The sequence below is a fragment of the Amborella trichopoda genome, chromosome 1, assembly GCF_054954075.1.
Source record: "Amborella trichopoda isolate Santa Cruz 75 chromosome 1, AtrichopodaSantaCruz75HAP2 v2.0, whole genome shotgun sequence".
Lineage (NCBI taxonomy): Eukaryota > Viridiplantae > Streptophyta > Magnoliopsida > Amborellales > Amborellaceae > Amborella > Amborella trichopoda.
The window spans coordinates 55,740,485-55,765,458 of NC_142336.1; the positions used below are offsets into that span (position 1 = coordinate 55,740,485).

Below are 24,974 nucleotides of genomic sequence, written 5' to 3' on the forward strand. Positions count from 1 at the left end.
TTATCTTATGGCCATTTGTTTGATCTAAATTGTTATCATCATTAAATTTGACATAGATCTCTAGAAAAGTTATCACATGAGTGTGAGACTTGATTTTTCTAGATATCTGTGCCAAATTAATGATGATCCTTTGGGGTCTTATATACATGGGTGTAGGAGGGTCTCACAAAGTCGTTTTCCATTTTGAAATATACACTCTTTTTATTCTTATGAACAATTATGAAAAAAAAAATTGTAAACACAACCTAAAAAGTAATTTATTAGCCCCCATTAACATAAGCTGTTCATTTTTGTGAGATGCTTAGATCTAGACATTAAGAGGATTTTTTCATTTTCAATTTTTTTGGATAACTTTATTATCATTAGATGAACAATGTTAAAAAAGAAAAGAATGATTTTGAATTTATAAGGGCTAAGATCATGAAATTCACAAAATGAATGGTCTAAATTTGTTTTTGAAGGCATTCATATGAACCTATGGTCAACGGGCTCATAAAAACCCCATTGAAGCTTGCTATCCTATGTAAAGTATTCAAATGAATGGAGATCAAAAGGCATGGAGTTGGGGCATCGATCGTTAGGGTGCCTGATACCTGAACATAACGTCCCACCCTCCATTCCTATTGCTACCATCTTACTAAACAAAAGAAGAGATTCACTTAAAAAAGAACATGTTAAAAAAAAAAAAAAAAATAGTGGAGATCAAATTGTGAACTAAAGTCACCTGACCCATAAATGGATTAAGACAAGTCAATACAGTACCCTTTGGAGAAGTTTCCCCTTTTTCCAATAATAATAAATGTTGGAAAATTCTCACCTAAGGAATGGATAGCCAATAGAATCGTATGAGATGAATGAACTTCATATCCTAATAAGCCTGGTCCTTTACGTACTTCTTTACAAAAACGTTTTCCTTTAAAAAATTTAAAGTCATAAAAGTCCATTTTCGTGTTTTGAACATGGAAACAAGTATGCATTGAACTTGTAGACGAAACATTAAGCCGTATTTGAGATTGATATTTTACCACGTGACTCGAGAAAGTTTTCGTCTTGAATTTCGTCTTGTTTTTAGATGACGACATTCGTGACATATCTGTACGCAATTAAATACTAAATGGTAGTTTTTATATTCCCATGGGAACTTACTGTATGTTTATTCTATCAGGTAAAAGAGCTTCTTGGACCAATTGTTTTAACCTAAAATTTTGGGATCCATAGAATTATTGATGGACGATTGTTTTTAAAAATTAACTTTTATTTGTTCAAATTAGATCTTGCCCTCTAGAAATTAGACAGTGGCTGTTCAATCTTGGGATATTACTTTCTTTAGGTTCGATTGAATTTTCTTCCGAGGTTAATGACTAGATCTGAGAGGTTACATTTTTAAAACTTGAGGTCCTAAAAATATTCCTTATCTGAAACAGCTTTTCAATCTCTCTTTTCGTCTATTTAAGGTGCAACTACCATTCAACTAAGGGAGCAGTTGTCATACGGATGCATCCGTAGCTGTAGAGTAAGGGTGCAGTTGGCATACGGATGCATCCGCAGCCGTAGAGGTAAGGAGCATCTTCAAATTTTACCATGGTATATAATTTTGATGTAAAATGTTTTTAGGATTATCTCACAATCTATTTTTATATCTAATTATAAAATTTTAAATTTCAAAAATTGTTAAAATCAAGTAGATCTATAAACATATGAAAATCTTGAAAATGGATGGTGTAGATAATATGCTGTAAAATGCACTATTTCTGAGACTTAAATTTTTTTTATTTTTCATGGTCATACATCTCGATGTCGAGATGATCAATCAAAGGGTTTTTCAACATTAAAACTATCTTTTCCGATGGGTTTTTGAGGTGCATCTGTAGTTCTACATTATAAGGTTGCATCATTAAATAAACTTTTTCCTTCAACTAAAGCATTTTCCTATTTCTTACCTTCTTTGGCATCGGTAGAAAATGATACTTTGATTGGTTGAAAACCGGCCAAAACGCTATGTTTGGCTTATTTTGGTACATAGCTTATTTTGGTTGATCGAACGGGCTGATTTTGACCAATCGAACCGGTTAAAAAAAGTTGGTCATTTTTCTTTTAAAATTATTCTACCTATTTTTTTATTTTTTAAAAACTTGATCTAATTGGTTCAATTCACGAACCAACCGATTTTGAATGAACCAAACCCTTCACTGGTCTAGTGCCCTGCCTAATCCTAATTAGTCACTATTTTTTGTAATAAATTCTAATAACAAAAGATTATGGGATTATTTACAAAATAGACCATTTAAATTTTATACAAGAAGATCACAATTATTCATGTCCCGTAGATTTCAAAATGGGTTGATGTAAATGTGCTATTGATTAGACACAAAGTTCCAAAAAAAAATTCTTGGACGATTGACTCACCCCAAACCATTCAATTTGACACCTTGAAAATAGTTGTGACGTCTTTATATAAAATGTCAAATGATCTCTTTTATAGACAATACGAAACCCTATTTAGGAGTATTTGTAGAGCAAGTTTTCTATGCTTCTCTTATTGAATAAAATTAATATAGTTCCCCTTATCCATCATCTATTCTGAATGGAGGGCTAAGAACCCAAATTTTGGGGCTTTTAAGAGTGCCATTAGTACGTTGAGGGGTTTGGTAAGGACTTCAAACATCCAAATTTTGGTTTCCTACAAATACTCGTAAATAAAATACTTATCACAGTGTAATTCTAGATAGAGGTCCCGAGGGAGCATCGATTCTTTTAAAACAATAAAACTAATTTCTATAAAAGAAAACCGTCGGTATGAAAATTCTTTTGGAAGAGTCTTAAAACGTGGCACGGGCGCAAGGATAAGCCCACGTGGTCTTGAAGAAATAATTTGCCTTGTTTACTTAACCGAAGTAACACATTTTTTATTATTTTTGCTTGAATTACAGTATTTTTGTCTTTTTATAGTTTTGTTTGTTTTACCACTGCACTTACCTCTGTTTTCATTTTTTTTTTTTTCAACAGTTACATGAAATTCATTGAATAATAATCCCATTAATTTATTTTTTATTTCAACAATACCCTTTACTGAAAATTCATTAAAGAATGATCCCAATTTTCTCATACAATAATTTTGTTTCTATTTCAATAATGTCTTCCTGGCATAAGAGGCACGCATTTCTTCACGAAATTTATGGATATTTAAGTTATCTATTAAGTGAAAATGGATAGTAGTTAATAAGGCCAGTTGGAAGGCTGTTTTTGCCACGAAGTCGGTCATAAATATTTCCAATCTTACTAGTCCTCTTAGTTTAATATATATTTAAAGACAGTAACTCATATTTTGCAGGCGAAATTGCAAAAAACAAAAGCATTGGCTTAGTATTCACCATGACTACAGCTGTTAGAGTTCTTGATGTTTTTAATGTATCGCCACCACCATTTTGCGTACCCAAAGAGCCCCAACAACTCACATTCCTAGATGTGTTTTGGTTTCCTATATCCCCTGTTCAAAGGATCTTCTTCTACAATCCCCTTGAGCAGGAAAGCAACTTCTCAGACTTGGTAGACAAGCTAAAAAATTCCCTTTCCTTGGTCCTCGAGTACTTCTACCCACTTGCCGGAAAAATCGCACTATCGGCCGATTCCGAACACTTGGAGATTCATTACAAAGAAGGAGATGGGGTCGCATTCTATGTGGCTGAAACCGAAGTCGATTATGAAGCTCTCGTGACGAGCCGTGCCCATGACACAACCATTTTCAAGTTGCTAGTCCCACCTCTGTCAGCGCGTTTCCCGGCGCCCATGGTGTCTGTACAGGCGACAGGGTTTCCTAATGGTGGTCTCTGCATAGGAGTGTCATTCAACCATGGAGCAGCGGATGGCCGAGGTTTCATCAGTTTTGTTAAGGCGTGGGCGGAGGTTTGTAGGTCCGGGGGCCTCTCCTCCCACCCGAACCATGACCGCTCTGTGCTCAGGGATCCTGGCAGACTCAGTAAATGGTATGTTGATTGGTACAAGATATCAAAGGAAGGAGTCGGATTATTCCCAGAGTTCCCAAAGCTGAATGATCTAGTGAGCGCCACTTTCCTCATCGGTAAAGATGGCATTGCAAGGCTAAAGAGACAGGCTACAAGCAGCGGCTCAGCCGTGCCCTCGACTTTTGCAGCCGTATCGGCCCACATTTGGGTGTGTACCGCGAGAGCGAGGAACCTGGGAGACGACTCGATGCTGGTGTACGCATTTCCTGCTGATGGTCGTTCTCAGCTGAAGCCCAAGGTAACAGACCAATACTTCGGAAACTGCGTGTACAGCTGTATTGCTAAAGGGACTGGTCGGGAACTCAAAGGGAAGGAGCCATTGGTTTGGGCCGCAGAGGCCATAGGAAGTGTGATTCGCGAAGGGAGGGCCGATCCGTTCGGGGGTGCCAAGACATGGCTGAGCCAGTTTACAGAGCTTGTGGGCACTGGGTTCCTGTCAGTGGCCGGATCCCCGAGGTTCGGTGTTTACGAGACGGATTTTGGATGGGGAAGGCCGAGGAGAGTGGAGGTGGTATCCATTGATAAGGAAGGAGGGATCGCTCTTTCAGAAGCAAGAGATGAAGAAGGTGGAGTTCAAGTTTCTCTCTCACTTCGTTCTTCAGAAATGCATCAGTTTGAGTCTCTCTTCTTCAAGGGCCTTAATGACGCATAAGATTCTCTCATTTTCTTTTTCTTTTCAGGTTTGACTCATAATCTCTAAGTTATTCTACCTATTGCTCACTTCTAATGTGCTCAAACCCTTGATGATTTAGTTGCATTTGAGTGAAAGCTCTAAAGGGAAAAGTTTATATAGAGGCTCTAAACAATCAAATTTGAGCCTACTTAAAAATTTTCACGTTGTTTTGATGTTCAAATATCTTCAAATTGATTATTTTGATATCGATAAGTACGGACACGAGAAAAAAATAGATTTCAAGTTTTGAAAATAGTTTATTTTGCATTGCATTTTCGATCTACACTATTTTTTAAGCTTTAAATTTTATAAATAAATATAAAGTGCTGTTTGTGGAGTGTCCTTGTTTTACACTCACAAACAGAGTACGCACGCACGGCTGCACCCACATAATTTTCTTTTTGTGCAGTGTATGTAAGGTAGCCGCCATACTTATAGAAGTAATGTTGAAGCTATCTGCACCCTCTACTTTAGTTGGGTGGTGCAGAACGTGTATTCTAATGTGTACCCAAACTAGTGGTCTAAAAAACGGATCGGTGAATCGGCGATTCGGATCGAAAATCAGATGAATCGGTCGGATTATACTGTAAAAAAATCTAAAAAAAATATTGAAATTCATTATAGATGTTGTTTTTTAATAATCCAATAAGAAATCGAGTACTACATTATTAATTTTCATATTTTTCATCAATATGTGAATATTGAGTTTTTTTTTCTCTGTATGAACTTATTTTGATAAAATTATTTGTAGTATTTTTGACAAAAATAAGAAATGAGTTTTTTTGACAAAAATATGAATTTATTTTATCAAAAATAAGAAATGACTTTTTTTGACAAAAAATACTTGTATTTTTTTTTATAAGAACTTTTTATTTTTTTGACAATAACTTTTTATTTTTTTGACAATAACGTTTTATTTTTTATTTTTTTGACAAAAACCATTTATTTTTTTGACAAGAAAAAGAATTGATAAGAACCTTTCATTTCTTTATGCGAAACTTTTTATTTTGTAGATAAGAAAAAAATCAATATTTATTTTCAAATTCATCATAAATGTGGTCGAGATTGTCAATCTTAATGTATCTATCACACAACTACCATACCCAATTCTCTTTTAGTTGACTCGGGACTTCGTGAAAATGAAATTTTAAACCTCAAGTTGTGGCACCGGCCACTCCCATTTATCTCCGCATACGTGTTCTCTACTACACCAACGAACTTGGGGCAACACACAAGATGACTAGGTCTTTTCACGCAAAATATCAAACGATTGTTGTCGTTCGTTCCCAAGAGGTCACGATCCTTAATACTGCTCTTGCCCAGGTACACCTAACTTTGGAGCTTGTGACAATGAAATTTTTTGTTTTGCTAAAGTGAAAATACGTCCATCTTTCTTTTTTACTGAAGTGAAAATATGTCTTACTGAAGAGAGTAGATGGGGCCCGAGATCAACATCCATAAATGCCAGGTTACATATAATATTCTAGGCACAATAGCACACAACACCATTAACTAGCTTTGGAGAGAAGTTCTAAAACAAATGAACTGCAAGAGCTTAGAAAGGTTAAAGGGATTTATTGGAAACAAAGATATCGAATAAAATGGTTGAAGGAGGGGAATCTAAATACCAAGTTTTTCATTCCACAACAAATGTGCGAATATGTCATAATGATGTTTCTGGCCTTTTGATCCATGAAATGGACTTGATGACTACTTTGGGATGTCTAACGCCATCATCAATCATTTCCAAAAAGCTTTCTCCTCATAGGTGAAATGTACCCCTCGGTTGATTAGAGTGGAATTTAATATCTTACCGTAAGATTTATTGCCTTTTTTGAAAAGAGATGTCTCAATGGATGAATTATAAAAAGCAGTATTTTCTCTTCTAGGTGATAAAGCACTTGGTCATGATGGCTTTCCTTTATGATTTTTTCATAAGTTTAGAAATTTGATTAGTGAAAAGCTATTGGAAATGACTAAAGGGTTCTTTAGGAGGGGAGAATTTTTAGATGGGTCAATTCCACCTTTATTGCACGGATTCCTAAAAAGTCAGTCATTGCTGATCTTAGAGACATTAGACCTATTAGTCTTTTGACAAGTCTTTACAAAATTGCGGCGAAGGTCTTTGCGGAACAACTAAAGGTGATGCTATCTTATATTATCTCAGGTCCACAGTCAGCTTTCATCAAAGATAGGTTGATTTTTTATAGTGTCATAGTGGTACAGGAGTGTATAAATTCAAAAGTTCTTAGCGGTAGTGCTGGGGTGATCATTAATTGGATATAAAAAAGGCATATGACAGGGTTAAATGGAGTATTCTGTTAGAAATTATGAATAACATGGGTTTTAGTGAAAAGTGGAGAAAATGGGTTTTTGGATGTATTTCTTTCGCACATTTTACCATTATGTATTAAGGAAGTCTAACTGGTTTCTTTAAGGCATCTTGAGGTCTTCTTCAAGGTGACATTATCTCCCCTTTTCTTTTCACTATTATGCATAATGCTTTAGTTTGCTTCTGAGAAATGTTGAAAGGATGGGGTATTTTTCAAGCTTCCAAATGTCAAATGAGAGACATTGCATATCTCATTTGCAATATGCAGATGATACCTTATTGTTCTGTGAGGCTGATCAGATTATCAACATTGTCATTCTCTTGAGATGTTGTGAGGTTGCATTAGGTCTTAAGGTTAATTTTGAGAAAAGTGCGGTAGTTGGCATTAATTGTAGTGATGATGCGGTTCGGGCAATTGCAGAAGTGATGGGAGTAATGTGCAGAAATTTTCAATCATGTATTTGGGATGCCAATCTCGGATGGTCGACTCCCGTTAGCGGTTTGGGATAAAATTATCTAAAGAATCTAAGTAAAACTTGATTTGTGGAAATTTAAATACCTTTATTTGGGGGGAAGAATAACTTTGGTAAATGCACGTTTGTCGAATTTACCAATATACTAAATATCTATTATCCAAATCCCTTTATTGGTGGCCAGGAAAATCGAAACTTTAATAAAAAACTTTCTATGGGGTTCATGGGTGGATACTAAAAAGTATCATCTTCTTAAATGAGATAGGGTGTGCACACCTAAAAGAGAGGGAGGTTTAGGTGCAAGCTTTTTTACGGTTGGCAGTACAAAATAAGGCGTTAACTGTTGATAATCTCATCAAGGTAAGATCTTGCTAAATATCTATCTATTGTGTAGGGAGGATGTGAAACAGATGCTCAACTTTTTTTTCTATTCTCCATTTACTTATTGCATATGGAGTTGGTTTTTTGCTTAGTTTGGGATTGCAATGGTAATGTCGTCAAAAGTTGAGGGAATTTTCTTAAATCTGTCACTTGCTTTTTACCGCGAATAGGTTTGGTACTCTGGCAAATCATGAGAGGTAGGATTTTATGGGAGGTATGGAAGCAAAGGAATAGGTGACTGTTTTATGGGATAAACTTGCCATTTGAGAGAATTTTAGAGAAGATTTTGCACACAATTTGGCCTTATCTTTCGGTTACAAAAGTTGGACAAGATATATCGGAAGTGGATGTTAAGAGAAACCTACCGAATCTTTTCCAGATGGGTTTTATTAAATGTAGATCTAAAGGTAGGTCGGTAGCCCATTATTAGTACATTAGGGAACCTGGTTGAGCGGGCTTTGGAGGAGTGGTTAGAGACTAGTTTGGAAATATTATTTTTACTTATGCAATCCCTCTTGGGAAGAGAACTGCAAATTATGAAGAATTCTATGCACTTCTTTGTGGCCTGCAATTTTTCATGGCTAGAAATTTGGGAATTTACTGTATTATTAAAAGTGATTCCTTGAATGTCATTAACTGGTGTAAAGGGGAGTGGAAGTCACCTTGGGAGTTGAGATCTGTGTTGGTATAGATTTGGACCTTTTTAGACCTTTTAACTTCTCTTTTGCGTATGTTAACCGAGAAGCCAACGTTTTGGTTGGTTTTCTTTGAATCTGTAATTTCTTTTTAGTTTTAATATAATATTTAAATTCTTATATAAAAAAAATGCATCAATGCATCGAAAGAATTTCTCATAATTATGGAACATTCACCAGAAAAGTACTCTTTCTTTCTCTTTTTAAGTTTTGAAATAATATTATTCAAGTGAAATCATATATATGAACATTTCCTAGTGCAGGAAAAATATTCCGGCCAACGTAAAATCGGCCGAGTTAATCGGAACCAAGGACGGACCGAGCCTGGTTTTATTGGAAACTGGCCGGTATAAGCCCGATTTTGTCTTTTTATTTTTTTCTAAACGTCTCTCTATCATATCCTCTCCCCCTCACTCTTTTATTTTCTCTTCCCTCTCTCTCTCCCTATCTATTTCTCTGGCAATAGGATACATGCCCTTCTCTCTCTTAAGGGCAAGTGGGCACTTTCCCTTCTCTCTCCTTTTCTTTATAGAGAGAGAAAGAAGGAGAAGAAGTTAGAGAGAGATAGAAAGAGAACAGAGAGAAGGGGCAAGGTGCCTTCTCTCTAACTTCCCTCTCTGGCTTGCTTTATCTCTTTCTAATTTTTACACTTAAAATGCTGTGGTCCACATGGGCTCACACTTTTTACGCTTTTTGGGATAGTTAGTTGGAGGGGCTATTCATTTATTTCTCACATTTTTCCTATTTGCCTAAATTCAAAATTATAATATCACATATTCCTACATTATCCTACCTCACACATGACTCATCCGATCTGACCTTATCCCCAAAATGAGGGCCTCACTTTTTTTTCAAATCTTAACTCTCAACCCCACTAGTGGGTACAGTGGGCCACCACATCTTCTTTCAACTCTTCATTTTTTCTCTTTTTATTAGTTTTATTTTTTTAAGATAATTGTAGGTAATAATAAAATATAAATAAAATTACATTTTCTATATATTTTTAAAGATAATTGTAAGTAATAATAAAATATAAATAAAACCTACATTTTTTATTTTTTTTGGATTTGTTTTGGGTTTTTAGACCCATTATATATTTTTTTTTATTTGACCGGCTCGGACCAATTAACCAGTCTGGTTTCAAATTACTTGGAATTGGACCATGACCGGTTGATCGGTCCAGTTCGATTTTTCCTACACTAGTATTTTCTTAAGGTACTTCACATTTTTGGACATTCTTTGTCCCTATTCAAATTTATCAGCCTTTAAAATTCCAATATTCAAATGGCCCTATTTCAAGAAGTTGTTTTTCATTCCTTAAAATAAAAAAGCAAGATATTATTCTTTGAGGGATTGTGCTTGAGCTTGAGTGGTTAATTGTCCATTACTGGAATATTACTCGTGAACTTAGTAACCTCAAAAAAAGGAATTTCCAAATCGCGATAATAAAAAATAACTTCCCAAGAATAAACAGGGACCATCCAATTTTTGAAGGGACAGATTCAAGTGGTTATGGGCTGAATTTTCTTTTTTGAAATAAGCATATGGTGATTCTTATATGGAATCCAAAGTTGTAGAAGCCTGAATCGGTCCTGTCCAATATGTAAAAGCCCAAAACGGTCAGGTGAGCTGGCCATCCAGAAAATCGGTTTTGATCAGCCAATTGTCAATTTGGATTGGCAGTCCAGTCCGGCCAAGACAGTTGGTCAATGATACCAAATAAAAAATTAAAAATTACAATTAAAATCTAAAAAACAAATAAAAAAATGTGGGAACTAGGAATTGCGATTGAGTATAAGTGGTTAGCATTTGATGTTAGTAATACTACCTCTCAAGTTCAATTCCTACCTCCGAACTAGCCAAAAAAAAAAAAACAGCAGCAATTAATCGCCTAGTTCCCTAGCAGACCTGGCCACTTCTATAGAGAACCGACGGATTATCATTTCTGACTAGAAACTGGACCAATTTCTTCAAATTCTCATTTCAGATCAGTCGATTCTTATTCACATTTACACTTCTTCAAATTTTTTTCATGTCTATAGCTCTTTTCCCTTCAAAATTTATTGCAGTAGAAGTCATATAGGGTAAGGATTGAAAGAAAGATATATAATCTTTTACCGGGGAATACATTTTTTTTTTTTCACCTCTTTCTTTTGACAAAAGATCACTTACAGGTAGTCTTTATTATAATAAGATAAATTTCAAAATAAAATCAACATAACAATAAAACCAAGACCTTAACAACTTGATGCCATTGAAACATGCACTATGCTTGAAAATAAAAGATAAGATTGCAAGAAATAAAAAAAGAAGAGCACCGGAGATTACCTCAACCGGGCTTATTACACCCCACACCGAGTCACCACCATCCGATGACGCGTGATCAAAGGTCTAGCTTCAATCTCGAACTGGGAAAGCAAATTTCGGCCAAGCCACACCAATGGAATATGAACCCCTTTGATCACAAACTAAAACCCTAGGTGAATTCTCTTAGCAACCTAGTTTGAAAGAGATGGATTCTCTTTTTGCTAAACCCTAAAACCCTTAGCCGTAAATTCATATTTGAGATATATGAGAGAAGAACTCCATAACCTAAACCCTTAGGTTCTTTCACAATGTGGGAGAGAGAGATCAAACATGAGAGAGTGGTGTGTGCCCCTTTTTGGGATATGAGAGAGAAAAATGAGAATTAGGTACAAGAGAGTAGAGATTTTTGGGGAGAGACAATTTTTTTTTATAGGATTTGAATAAGATTAGGGTTTCTTAGGGTTTTCCTTAGCTTGCCTTTTCTTGTAAGATTGAACATTGACCGTCGTTCAAGTGTGACTTGTGCGGTGAGAGATTTGAGCTATCTATTTCATAAATGGGCCATCATCAGAGTTATTTGGAGATTGAAGGCTCGGGTTCACAAAACCAGGTAAGAAGTTTGGGTTTTTTTTTTTCCGCCATATGATTAATTTCATTACATATTTTGAAGATAATGAGTTCAATTTGTAGGATTTTTAATCTTTATTGTGTCTATTATGATTTAACATATTCAATTTTATTTAATATGGTCAATTACAGCATGATTTTTTAGATGAACACAGTGATGTCTGTGAAAAAACATTTCTACTGTTTTTTTTTTTTTTTTCCGCCTTTTGATTTTTTGTTCATGATATATTACAATAATGTGTTAGATTTCTAGCGTTTTTAATCGTTATAGTATTGTTTATAATTAGATGTATTCAATTTGATCTAATTTATTCAATTTGAGCTTCATTTTTTAGATTCAATGACTGTTGTATGTGAAGAATTGCGGTTTTTTTATTTGCTCAATTTAATCGATTTGATTTGATTTATTGATGATAATGTGTTCAAAATTTAGGGTTTTGATTCCTTATATTGTTGTTTATCATAAAATGTACTCAATTGGATGTAATTTATTCGCTTAGAGGTGGATTTTTTAGTTAAAATGGATTATGTAAGATGACTCCATGAAGAACAGATTTTTTTTTTTTTTTTTGTAATCCATGATCGAATTTTTTGTAATACATGAGCGAATTTTTTGTAATCCATGATGGAATTGTTTTTTTTTTTTTTTTGTAATCCATGAGCGAATTTTTTGTTTTTTGTTTTTTTTGTAACCCATGATAGAATTTTTTGTAATCCATGATCGAATTTTTTGTAACCCATGATCAAATTTTTTGTTTTTTGTTTTTTTTGTAACCCATGATAGAGTTTTTTGTAATCCATGATCGAATTTTTTGTAATCCATGATCGAATTGTTTTTTTTTTTTTTTGTAATTTATGATCGAATTTTTTTTTTTTTCTATTCCATGATCGAATTTTATGTAATCCATGATCGAATTTTTTGTAATCCATGATCGAATTTTTTGTAATCCATTGTCGAATTTTTTGTAATCCATGATTGAATTTTTTGAAAATTTGTGATTTTTTTTTTTTAATCCATGATTGAATTTTTTTTGTAATTCATGATTGAATTTTTTTTGTAATTCATGATTGAATTTTTTGAAAATTTGTGATTTTTTTTTTTTTAATCCATGATTGAATTTTTTAAAAATTTGTGATTTTTTTTTTTAATCCATGACCAAATTTTTTGAAAATTTGTTAAATTTTTTTTTTAATCCATGATCGATTTTTTTTTTTTGTAATCCATGATCGAATTTTTTGAAAATTTGCGGTACTTTTTTTTTTTTTTTATCCATGATCGAATTTTTTGAAAAATGATGATTTTCAAAAAAGATGTGAAAATCGTGATAAGGTTTTGATTATCATGATGTATTAAACCGAATTTTTAATTTTTATTGTTTGAGTTTGCTATAGGATTTTTTTTTCCATGATCGAATTTTTTGAAAAATGATGATTTTTCGAAAAGATGTGAAAATCGTGACAAGGTTTTAATTATCATGAGGTATTAAACCAGATTTTAAATTTTTATTGTTAAAGTTTTTGTTGAAAAAATTATATGTTGATAGATTATTTATGCAAAAAAATGCATGTTATTATATTTTTAATGCAAAACTGTATTTATTTAATCTGTTGTTAATGCATTTTTTAGTTGGAATGACTGATCTTAGGTGGCTCTGTGAAAAATTGTTTTTATTGTTAATTTTTTAATGCAAAAAATGTATGTTCTTGATAATTGAGTTGTAGCCATGTTTGGAGCTTGCATTTTGTATTATATTATCCTGAATGTTTGTAATTGATATGTATGAAAATGTTATTGTCAATAGAGGTATTTTGTAATTGGGTATAATCAGACGCCTGCTAATATCGATGATTCGTTTTTAGATCGAATCAATGAATTGTCAAACGAATTCAATGAATGGCACCAGCGTGACCAAGAAAAACAACAACGTCGTCTGTCATTTTATTTTTAGATCGTATGTTATTAATTATATGCTTTATTGTAGTCCATGTATGTTGATATACTTATTCCATGATAATTCTATATTTATCCTTTTGTGTGATGTAAATTAAATGCTGAATAGTAGTTCATGCAGGGAAAGAACATATCAACATTCGTAAATTCATGCAAAAACATGAAAATTCTTAATGGAGTACCCTCATTTCTTATTGAATTCCTAAAAAATAATATTTATAATGAATTTTAATAATTTTTTCGAATTTTTTTGAAGCTTTATTCTGACCGATTCACTCGATTTCATATCCAGATCGTCGATTCGTCGATCCGAATCGATTTTTGAGGTACCCGATCGGGGTCATCGATCCGCTTTTTAAACCATTGATTCTAGCTGATCTAAAAATAATTAATAATCATAAAAATTGAAGATTTAGATATTAAATATATGATATACTATTTTCAAGATTTGAAATCTATATTGTTTACGTCCATGTATCTCAAGATCAAGATGATTGGATTTGAGGTTTGTTTCAGCATCAAACCAACTTATTCTAGTGAATTTTCGAAAACGGACTTCTATTCAACATTCAATTATCGTTGTTGGAATAATATTGGTGGCGTAGCTTTATGGGGACAACATCGTATAATCATTTTTGTTGGAATATTATTGGTGGGGTAGCTTTATGGGGACAACATCCTACAATTATTCCTGTTGGAATATTGTTGTGGGGTCGCTTTATGGGATACCATCGTGTTTTTTTGACAAGGGTTCCCACATAAAAAACGGTGTCCCTTGATAAGCAACGATTTAACATGCCAAGATTTATAAATGAAAGAACTTGGAAGCTCGAGAGAGAATAGTGGTCTAATATGTTTGTTCGAGAAAAGAGATGTTCAGTGTGTGTATGCGAGAGAGATGCCCAATGTCTTTGTATATGTGTAAAAGGAATCCAATATGTTTATATATTTCCATGTTAGTCATAGTGTGTATATGGGAGAGGAAGAGGTCGAATGTGTATGCGGGAGAAAATCACAAACAAAAATGAGAACTAATATAAAAAAAAATTACAAAAGTCATTTTCTCCCTTATTTCACTAAACAGCACAAAATAAGTATCAAACATTTTGTAAAAGTATTGTACCAAATTAGTATAAAAAGTTACTATCAAATTTAATATTAATATTCATTCAAACAAGAAATGAGGTCTTAGTATTCACAAACTTATCCAAAATATAATGCAATACACTCATTGTTTTTGGAAACTCGAAAAAAAAAATATCCATAACAATTTTTTATAGTTTTTGAGATTTTTTTTATGGTCAAATCAGTCCATTTCGGCCGATCCACCGATCTGGACCACCAAGCCATTGATTTGAACCGTTTCTCAGGATGGGCGATCCATATCACCAATCTGTTTTTTTTTTTTTAAAAAAATGGATTATATTGAAAATTTTGATCTCTCCATTATTTTTCATTTCCTCTTATTTTATTCTCTTTTTCTGTATTTTATCTCATTAGATGAACGCCAATTCCCTTCATAGCGTCCATTGGTATTAAACCAAATCGGATCAGGTCGCTCATTCCATAATAACGTTTCTTCAACCCAGATTCTGTCTATCAACGTGGTACATGATCACCGATCCAATTTTCAATCATTGCTGTACATCAATTCAAGGAGATCAAGCAAATAATTAACTATTCGCCCACCTGGAATCATGGAATCTAGGAAATATTGGGCTCGCGTTGATATCTACATTAATCCTTTGTTCATGTACTAATAATTAATGGGGGGATTTGTTCATGTACTAATAATTAATGGGGGGATTTACCATGTAAGGAGGCATGGCTGTCAATCAATATGAAGCGTCAACCATGCGTTGTTACATGTTACATGGTAAATCCCCCCATTAATTATTAATACAAGAACAAAGGATTAAAATAAATTCCAACTACATCAACGTGAACCCAATATTTCCTAGATTCGATAATTCCCGGTGGGCGCAATAGTAAATTATTTGCTTAATCTCCTTGAATTGATGTACAGCAATGATTGAAAATTGGATCGGTGATCCAAACTGCCCATCCCGGAAATCAGTCTAAATCTTGGTCAAATCCACCTTAAACAAGAAAAAAAAAAACACTAAAATTTTTAAAAATTTGACAAGGGGATGTGGATGGAAAGCCATCAATTATGGAAGGATTAGCCTGGTGAAGTATGGGTGAGCTTTCTCGTAGGCAATGGAGATTTCTCCTTCATGGATAGCATTGATGAGTACACAGGCTTTGTGACCACAGGCAGTAAATTTGATGCTCATGCCGACGATCCATGGATCCTTCAACTTTGCCAAGCCCTCAAAACATTTGCACCTTATGAACAAGAAGATTCTGGGCATATGCCTCGGCCACCAGGTTCATATTGCTATTTGCATCTCTCTTTCTTTTGACGAGAAAAAAAAATTGGACCATTTCTCGATTTGTGAGTCTCATCCTTGTGCAGGTCGATGCCAATCTACTATGTGTCGTTCCAATTTTATCCGATGCCTCCAAAAAGATAACTCTCTCTCTCTCTCTCTAAAAAAAGCACATCTATGTCACTATGAACTCGATGGGTGACCACGTCTGGAAACTGAGACTTAGGTATGATTTTTCCAATCTATTATAAATAAAACGTGAATGTATCAGGATACGCAGTCCAATAACTATTCACTCATTAAACAACTTGCATTTCAGTTTCATCACCGTCTTCGCTCATACGTGATATGCAGTCACAAAGACACTTTTTGTAGATATATCGCCCTATACGCTCGGGGTGAGAAGGAAGGGCCATGGCCTTCTTTTTCTCTCTCTAAAAGAGACTAGAATAGCTGACCATATAAGATTAAGGTAATCTTATCCAAGGATTTTTTTTTTCTTCTTTTCACCCTCTTTTTTTTTCTTTGGACAAAGATCACTTACAAGTAATCTTATTACAATAATTTTTGCTTCAAAAAAAATAAAACTAACAAATCCAAAATGTTAAAAACTTTTATGGCACTAAACCAATTTTCTTTAAACAAAGAAAATATCCATAATTTTTGTGTTTAAAAATATAAAGACAAAATAATTTAATATGGCAAGCAACAAAAAAATAGAGTTCTAGAGATTACCTCAATCGGACTTATTACACCCCACACCGAGTCACCACCATCCTATAGTGCGAGATCATGATCAACCTTCAATCTCATACGAAAAAACAAGTTTAGGCTAAGCCCTTTAATGGAACTATGAATTCCATTATCACAAATCTCAAACACTTAGGTGAATCTCCTTAACAACCTAGTTTGAGAGAAATACTTCTTTTCTCTACCACAACCCTATAGTCTAAAACCCCCATGAGATATGAGAGATCATGAAAGAGTTGAGAGGACCACTATAAGAAAGATAACAAATATGACAGAGTAGGGCACCCCCCTATGGGTCTCTTGAGACAGAAAGTAAAATTGTCTTAAGAGAGAGATAATTTAAGTGAGGCGTGCCCCCTTTGTGGGATATGAGAGAGATGGGAATTAGACGTAAAAATTTGGGTATAGATCAATCCCATTTTTATAGTGCTTGAACAAGATTAACGTTTCTTAAGTTTTCTTTAGCTTTGACTCTTCTTTTGATATTAAATATGAACCATTGATCTTGGGTGACTTGTGAGGTGAGAGATTTGAGTCATCCATTTCATAAATGGGCCATCAACATTATAGAAGGTGGTAGAACATTTATCCCCCATTACTAAACTATTTTCCCATAAATAAAAATTAAATAAAATAATTTCATTCATAATATAGTACTTACCAAAATTATGCGCATGCCTTCTCATGCGTTACAAAAATCCTTTGAAAGCTTTCTCAAGGCAAAATCTTTCCAAATATTTCAAAGCTAAATATTTCAAAGCTTTCTCTTCAAGTCAAATCTTGAACTAACACAATGAAAGTTTCATTAGGATTGGGTGTGCCACCTTAGGTGGTACTTCATGGTCCCCACTCACATGCATTGGTGGGCCCATGAACATATTGGGCCTCCTATGCAATATTAAAATTAATTATATGATTTTTAGAAATCCATAAAATCAAATTTGAATATTTAAATCAATCTAAAGTCAATATCTCTATTTTTATAAATCCAAATTTGATAAATAAAATATCCAGAGATCTAGAAAAATTCAAATAATAATTCTAAAAACCATATATCATTAAAATAAACATAATTAAATTCATTAGATAGGAAAATGATTCATATGGTCTACAAATTAAACAAATAAACGTTAAAGCACTCCACGTTCAATTATAGATTATGGCGACGCATAGTCCATGCATGGCTCATTAGTGGGTTACCAAAGTCTGGCCGATAAGCCAAAGGTCGTAATCAGTGAATTTCAGGTTTTCTCCTAGAGACGTATCGAGGTCACCTAGACCTGATACCACCACAGCTTCTATGACGCACAGGAATATCTGTCGCACATGCATGAGCTTCACATTAAAAGATGGTCCCTTTCCCAAAACGACTATCATTATGTATGTCGTGCGATGGCTCGCAGATGAGGCTTTTGCTCCCATCTCTGACGGCCACCATCACACACAAAGGTCACACAGTCCTTCAGCTCGTTCATTTGGACATACTCCGAACTCATCAAGAAATAACCTATTAGAATCTTTATCAAATAGTTTTTTATGCCCAGGTAATATAGGGTTTTCCCAAGCGACTGGCTTAGCTCGTCAAGCTCAGTCCAATATCAATAAATATCATTTGTTTAGTATAATCTCAAAAAAACCACACTCCTACTAAATTCATGTTCCACTATATCATTTCATTTTAGTTTTTATAGACCACCCAATACCCAACATAACCGTAGTACATTTTGTGTCTTGTGGTATAACGGTCTAAACATATATAAAATCAAAGGTGGGGAAAAATGTAAGGTCGTCAGCAAGATGGTGGAAGAGTGAGAGGATGTGCGTTAATGAGTGTGTGTCGCGTGAGTGGTGACTTGGTGCGAGAGGTGTGGAGAGGGAAGTGAGTTGTAGGAAGGGAAATTTGAGAGAGAGAGTGAGAGATATATTGTTAGAGAAAGGTGGATGCATAGTAGGTGAATACAATTTTTATTTTCTATCTAAAAGTTGTTTGTTGCGAGCGAAACTTTTTCGGTTGGGCGACTCTACTAGATTCACTCCCTCGGGTAAAGGCGTTCTAAGTAGCATATCGAAGATCACTTTCCCATATAAAGGCCTACTTGAGAGTATTCTTACAGCCCTGAAATTTTGGGTATCGGTTCTCTCACCCTAATTACCAACATCTAAGAAGAAGGAAAAAAAACATAATGTGCTTTGGAGTAGTTATACTGTGTACTCCTACGAGAAGATAACCTACTCCGACAATTAATTGCAATCGTATGTAACCTCCATAAAAACGTAAGTTAGTGGATATACAGTGAAAATGGAGTTAGAGACTTCATCATGGTCAATTTCACATATTTTTCGTAAGGCTAACAAGGTAGCTGATGTACTTATCAAAAAAGCATCATTCAGTTCTGGTGCTATTATTTGGTGCTCTAGACCGCCATATTTTATTTCAATGCCTTTACTTCATGACTTGGCACGGCTGCTCTATTATAGTATTGTAAAATGGCGAATTGTTATTTTTTTCTTATTATTTTAATAAAAAACGGGTAGTGAGCCTTCACTTACCCTAAAAAAAAAAGATATTAACCTTGCAATATTGAAGGCGCACCTTAAAATTATGTCCAAAGGTGTAGTTTTGGTCCACTGACTTACCCAAAAAAAAATAAGATATCAACCTTGCAATATTGAAGGCACACCTTAAAATTCTTCCTAAAGGTGTAGTTTTGATGCTGTTGTCACCTCTAATTATAAAATATTAGCACTATGCAAGAATACATAGGCCTCCATACTGGTATTTTGAAAATTAATCGAGTAGTCGAAGCAATCAGGACTTTTGTGTCTTCTTCTACAAAAAAATTAAAAGAATAAAAAATCAAAATCTCTAAGAACTAGCAACAGGGAAAATTTGGAGGGTCTCATGCACGAACCGGTACCCAACTGTTCTGAGCCAGTTTGGAGATTTTCGAAACCATGCTCCATTGAATAATGCGAACATGTCGAATAATTTTGATGATGCAAAGTCCACACCTGCCATTTCGATTCGTTTTTTGTTAGATTAATCCAATGGCAAAGTTATCCTTGTAACTTTTTTCTGCTTTTAAGAAAGTATTAGTTCCACTTGCTTTTAGTAATGCATTTTTGCAGAATGGTTGTGATGATTTTGGCTGCCAATGGATCGGGTTCATGCTAGGTCTGATCCGGCTTAGGCTTGGACTTTGCCAAATTACATTGTTAAGGCTTGAAATTGGCCTAGTAAATCAAAATATAATTTTTTGGATAAATGCTTAATTTTTTGGGTAAATTGGCCTAGTAAATCAAAACCAACAAAAAGTTGGTAAAACAAGAAAAAAATTTGGGTAAATCAAAATATAATTTTTTGGGTAAATTGGCCTAGTAAATCAAAACCAACAAAAAGTTAGTAAAACAAGAAAAAATTTTAAAATTTGTTGTATAATATATAACTCATCATCATTATTAAAACCTTTTCTCAACTATTTGGGTAAGCTAGGTATAATATCTAACTAGTATTAAAAAAAAGGTACAGTTTGTATAAAGCTGTGGCTCTAAACAATAAAATTAGAGCCCACTTTCAAATAGTGTCTGGTTTCAATATTGAAAATATTTGTGATGGCTTTAAAATATATGTTCATCTTTAATTATAAAATTTAAATTTTCAAAAATAGTGTAGATCAAGCAGATATATGAAAATCTTGAAAATTGCGGTTCAAAAATACATTATAATATGCACTATTTCCAAAACTTGAAGTCCATTTTTTTTTTCATGTCTATGCATCTTGATGTCAAGATGATCAATTTGATGATATTGGAGCATCCAAACAACCTCTTCTAGTGAAAATTTTGAGGTAAGCTCTAACATCCACACATCTTATGATCGGGATGATCGAATTTGAGGGTTGTCCAGCATTGAAACAACCTCTTCTAGTAAAATTTTGAGGTATGCCTTAATTTGATTGTTTAGGATCTCACCTTTATATATAAACATTTTCATTAAAAAATTAAACATTGTATTTAAAAATTGAATAAACTATCATAACGCTACAACCAAGATACTTCCCCAACCTCTAAAACCACCATTTACCAATTATTATTATCCATGCTCGCCAAACATACAATAGAACATGAATTTTTTGCCACATGCCCTAATGCACAATTTGGTCCCACTAGAGCACTAAATTTCTTCCAAATAAAATAGATTCAAGCCCACGATAACTCAATGGGGAGGAGGGCTCTGCAAAATAAGGAGAGATGGGGAATAAAATACAATAAAAAAGAGCAACGGCCAGTGTGGTATTTAAGTAACATGGGAACTAACAAAAATTGAAATAAAAGTAATCTACGTATTTTAAAAGTAAATCTTTATTCTGATTTTGAGATATGAAAAAAATCATTTTAAACCTTTTTTTTATTGAGCCAAACGCTATTTTAAGTCAAAACTAAGTTTTGTAAAAACTCGCATTGAGCTATACACGGTTCTCAAACGACCCATCATATGGGTCATTTAAAATTAAGTTAGCCCTGGATCACTGACATGGTGAGTGAAAATCCTTCTCTCTCTCTCTTTCTCTCTCTCTATTTTGACATTCAAAGGGAAAAAATCCATGCATCATACACAGGGTGATAGAGTTTAGTTATATCACAAACTAAATATTTAGTTCTATAGTTTGTGACATGGCAACAGGTTTTGGCTCGTACATTAGGAGGTTCAACAGGAAGAGCTCCAATTGGATTTAACCTTGGTTTAACCATTGCTAACCTCAACACTAAGAAAATCAAGGAACTTTTTGGGCTGGAACTAACTTCACAAGTAAACGTCATTAAGATACATCAAGATCAGGTATCAATTTATTTATGAACATAAATATGTCATCAGTAAATTATTGTTTGCATATTATGTGAAAATATTTGGGTATGGTCTTTGCCACAAGATTATAAGCTCCTGCACGTATGTACTCCCTTGGGTAAAACTTGAAGTATTCTTACGATTGTAATTTGGGGATGACCTCCAACCTAGTGACCAATTTAATGTACACATGAATGAATTTCTAGAGAAATTTACTCATAGCTCATCATCATCTAAAATCTATCATAGGGTTAAGGTTGTATAATTAAATTTGAATTTTAATAATTTATTTACAAATCAAGTTCATTTGAAATTAAGGACGTCTTACATTAAACTAACTCGCACCTAAAAAAAAATTGTTAAAATTAATAATAATAAATAAAATGATAAAAATACCCTTAAAATTTGTATGTGTGTTGTGGGTGGGGAGGGGGTGTAATGTTTTCGAATTCAATAGAGTTGTGCCATACTTGAATAATCATATCTAACTATTTAGAAGCTCGAAATCCAATTTCTTATTTTTGAAGATACGCATCTGGTAATTCTTAAGTAGACCCCAAATTTATCGTGAATGTCTTTGGCCTTAAAAATAAGTACAGAATATGCCAGGAGGTTGCCATACACACTCCTTTAATATACTTTTAAAATATTTGAACAATCTTACTCATAAAAAAAAAAATTGCATCTTGCAAAGTACATGTGTACTCCTAAAATCACAAATATTTTACTTGATTCCTATTAATTTAACGTTGGGTATAGTATATACTAATTATGCATTTGTCTCGTAGGCCATAAGATCTGTCTATGCAAATTATCCATATAATATCTTTGTGATCCTAAAAGTTTGCAAATTTTGCCTTTCAGGTCATGCGCCTTCCTCCGGATGCTTTGATTCTTGGGTCTTCAAAGAAAACCGGAGTAGAAATGTTTTCAATTGGAAAAAATATTCTTGGCATCCAGTTCCATCCTGAGTTTACAAAGGATTTTGCAAGAGAAATCACAAATTATCTCCTTATGCACAGCAAAATTAGTGTACACCATCATCAAAACTCTCTTTTTTCTCTCTCTTTTTCTTCTAACTTTTACAGTCTAACCAAGTGGTCTGCTTCTGTGCCAATATTAGGACAAGAACCATCAGTTTACTTGATTATTAGGATTTCGAAGTTGTCCTTATGACCAAAAAATTAAATATAGGAAAATTTATACACATACCCTATGACCAAAACACACATAGGTGATAGGACCCTCATTTACACCAAATACCTGCATTATTTTTCTCTTGTATTTATCCCAAGTAAGATTTGTATGAAATCTAGAACAACAAAAACCTTCCACAACCAAACATGACCAAAAAAAAGGAGAATTAACCGAGGTTGCTTCCTCACTTGGAGCCTAGACGCGAATGAAGCTAGTTCCGCACAAGAGTGCCGAATTTAGTTTGGTTCTTTTTTTTCTTTCTTTTTTTTTTACCTCAGGTCGGTTTGGTACTTTGAGAGTTGAACCGCCATATCACTTTCTTTTTTCCTAAGTTGTTTCGATACTTCAAGTGCCAAACTTAATTGGTTCATTTCTACTTCTTCTTCCTGTTTTACTTCACCCAATACTATTGAGGCAATCCAATGAATAAGGCATTCTTGTCCTAGAATCCACACAAGTTTCACACTGGTGTTCTTTTACTTTATATATATATATATATATAACTGACGGGATCCATAGGTATCTTATAGACCCGATGGTGTATACGGGATCATATAAAAGTTTTACATCTTTTTCCCGAGAAATTTTATAGAGTCCTATGTAGAATTTTCCCTTTTTCATACAAACTTTATAATATTAAATATTAATCAGGTCGATTTATCCCCGTTGCTACCTAGCTGGGCTTGGACTCGGTCCAAACGGCCTTGGCTCGGTCTTGGCCATGGCCATGGCCCTGTCCAAGCTGCCTATGCCGAGACTAATAAAGGTAAAACCCAAACAAAAAGGGTCGCACCACGCCAGCACAATCATGGCCCGAGCCCCACCATACTTAGCTCTCAGCCCACATTTTTTATAAAGCCTCAAATTTTTTTGAAGAGAACTCTCGGTATATATATTGATGCATGGAGTGAATTTACAAATTATACACATGACAAAAAATAGGAAGATATTATTGACACCAATAGTACATCCTATCTTACCATAAATACAAGCATATCAATAATATACACTTTCTACAACAATATTGTAGCCCAAACCCCAATTTTCAGGGCTGGGCCGGGCCAGGCCGAGCCTAGCCGCTAGGCCTACATTTGAGTTACTAAGCGTGATGCTTCTTTTCTGTCTCTCTTCAATAAATGCTGTGGCTCTTCCGATCACTTGTCTACGACACTGGTGCAGGCTGAGATTGCAAGGGACAGCATCCAAAGTCTTGAACAAGCTGAAATGGACCAATTTGTCATAAACAAGTTGTGCAAGACCTTCTTGAAAGGCCATCCCAAAAGTTCTCTCACCACGGCATTCACTTCGGAGCATGAAGCCTAAGGAGTGAGACTATGTGGAGGCCCACGGCCCGGCCTTTTTTCTTTCTTGTTTTTTTATAATTATTTTTTTTCATTTATTTTTGGCCCAGCCCGGGGTCACCCTTATACATATATACACATAAGTCGTAGTGTACCCTCTTTCCATCATGGTTGACCTTATTTATTGATCGGGCCGTAATGATCCTTATAACCACAGATATCTTGTACCGACGAGGACTACAGTATTCTTTTCTGTAGCAAGTAATTGGCCATAGAATTCCGTCCAACGTTTTAAAGGAATAGAGGCTGTTATATCCCTAAAGCCCCTACCGGTGATATCATGTAAATGTAATAGGTGGGGAAGATAAAAACAGTTTGTACGGTAAAATAAACACCGGTTATTGAAGTTAGAATAATTGTTATATGATGTATTAATGCCCATTATAGCAAGATTTCAGTTAATGATGATCAGATTATGTGAGAAAAGAAAAAAAAAATTCACAGCCGTTATTTTTAAAATAACCAAAATAATTCGTATTGAAAGAAAATGATCGTTGGAAATGGTGATTATCTAAAATCATCCAACACAAGCAAATCTCAGGATTGAGATTGATATTGATAAGTTTCCTAAAAAAAATAAAAATTCAAAAAGATTAAGACTCTGGGATATATCTCTTGGTTGTTGAGATATAAGTAACATCTATAAGAAGTTTTCTATTTGATGTGGATTCCTAACCTTTTATATATATATATATATATATATATATGGAAAGGTTTCGGTACTTTTCCTACATCATAGAAGAACTATCCTCCCCCTACCATCCAGCCATCCAATTTTGATCGAGAGAGCCACTCACCGTTTGATCTTAGATCCGATGTCTCAAAGTATTTTAGTTTTAGTTTTTTTTATACAAATTGTATGAATATAAAATTTGGTACGTGTCATCTTCTCATTGGGATGCAACTATAAAAAATATTAAAAATAAGTTTTCAATAAAATATAATGACCAAAATACCCCTTGAAAC

General features: G+C 34.1%; 1 protein-coding gene, 1 non-coding gene and 1 pseudogene across 2 annotated transcripts; 2 read left to right on the forward strand and 1 right to left on the reverse strand.

Moving 5' to 3' along the window:
• The first annotated feature begins 3,333 nt into the window (after positions 1-3,333).
• LOC18440852 (malonyl-coenzyme:anthocyanin 5-O-glucoside-6'''-O-malonyltransferase) lies at positions 3,334-4,851 on the forward strand. Its single transcript, XM_006850989.4, has one exon. It carries the CDS (start codon positions 3,373-3,375, stop codon positions 4,672-4,674), a length of 1,302 nt encoding a protein of 433 aa, XP_006851052.1. The 5' UTR covers positions 3,334-3,372; the 3' UTR covers positions 4,675-4,851.
• Positions 4,852-15,132: 10,281 nt separating this feature from the next.
• LOC18440851 (gamma-glutamyl peptidase 3-like) lies at positions 15,133-23,970 on the forward strand (annotated as a pseudogene).
• Positions 15,895-15,999, reverse strand: LOC148783935 (U6 spliceosomal RNA). The gene has a single exon (XR_016047810.1). It is a non-coding gene; the product is annotated as a U6 spliceosomal RNA (small nuclear RNA).
• Positions 23,971-24,974: the final 1,004 nt, after the last annotated feature.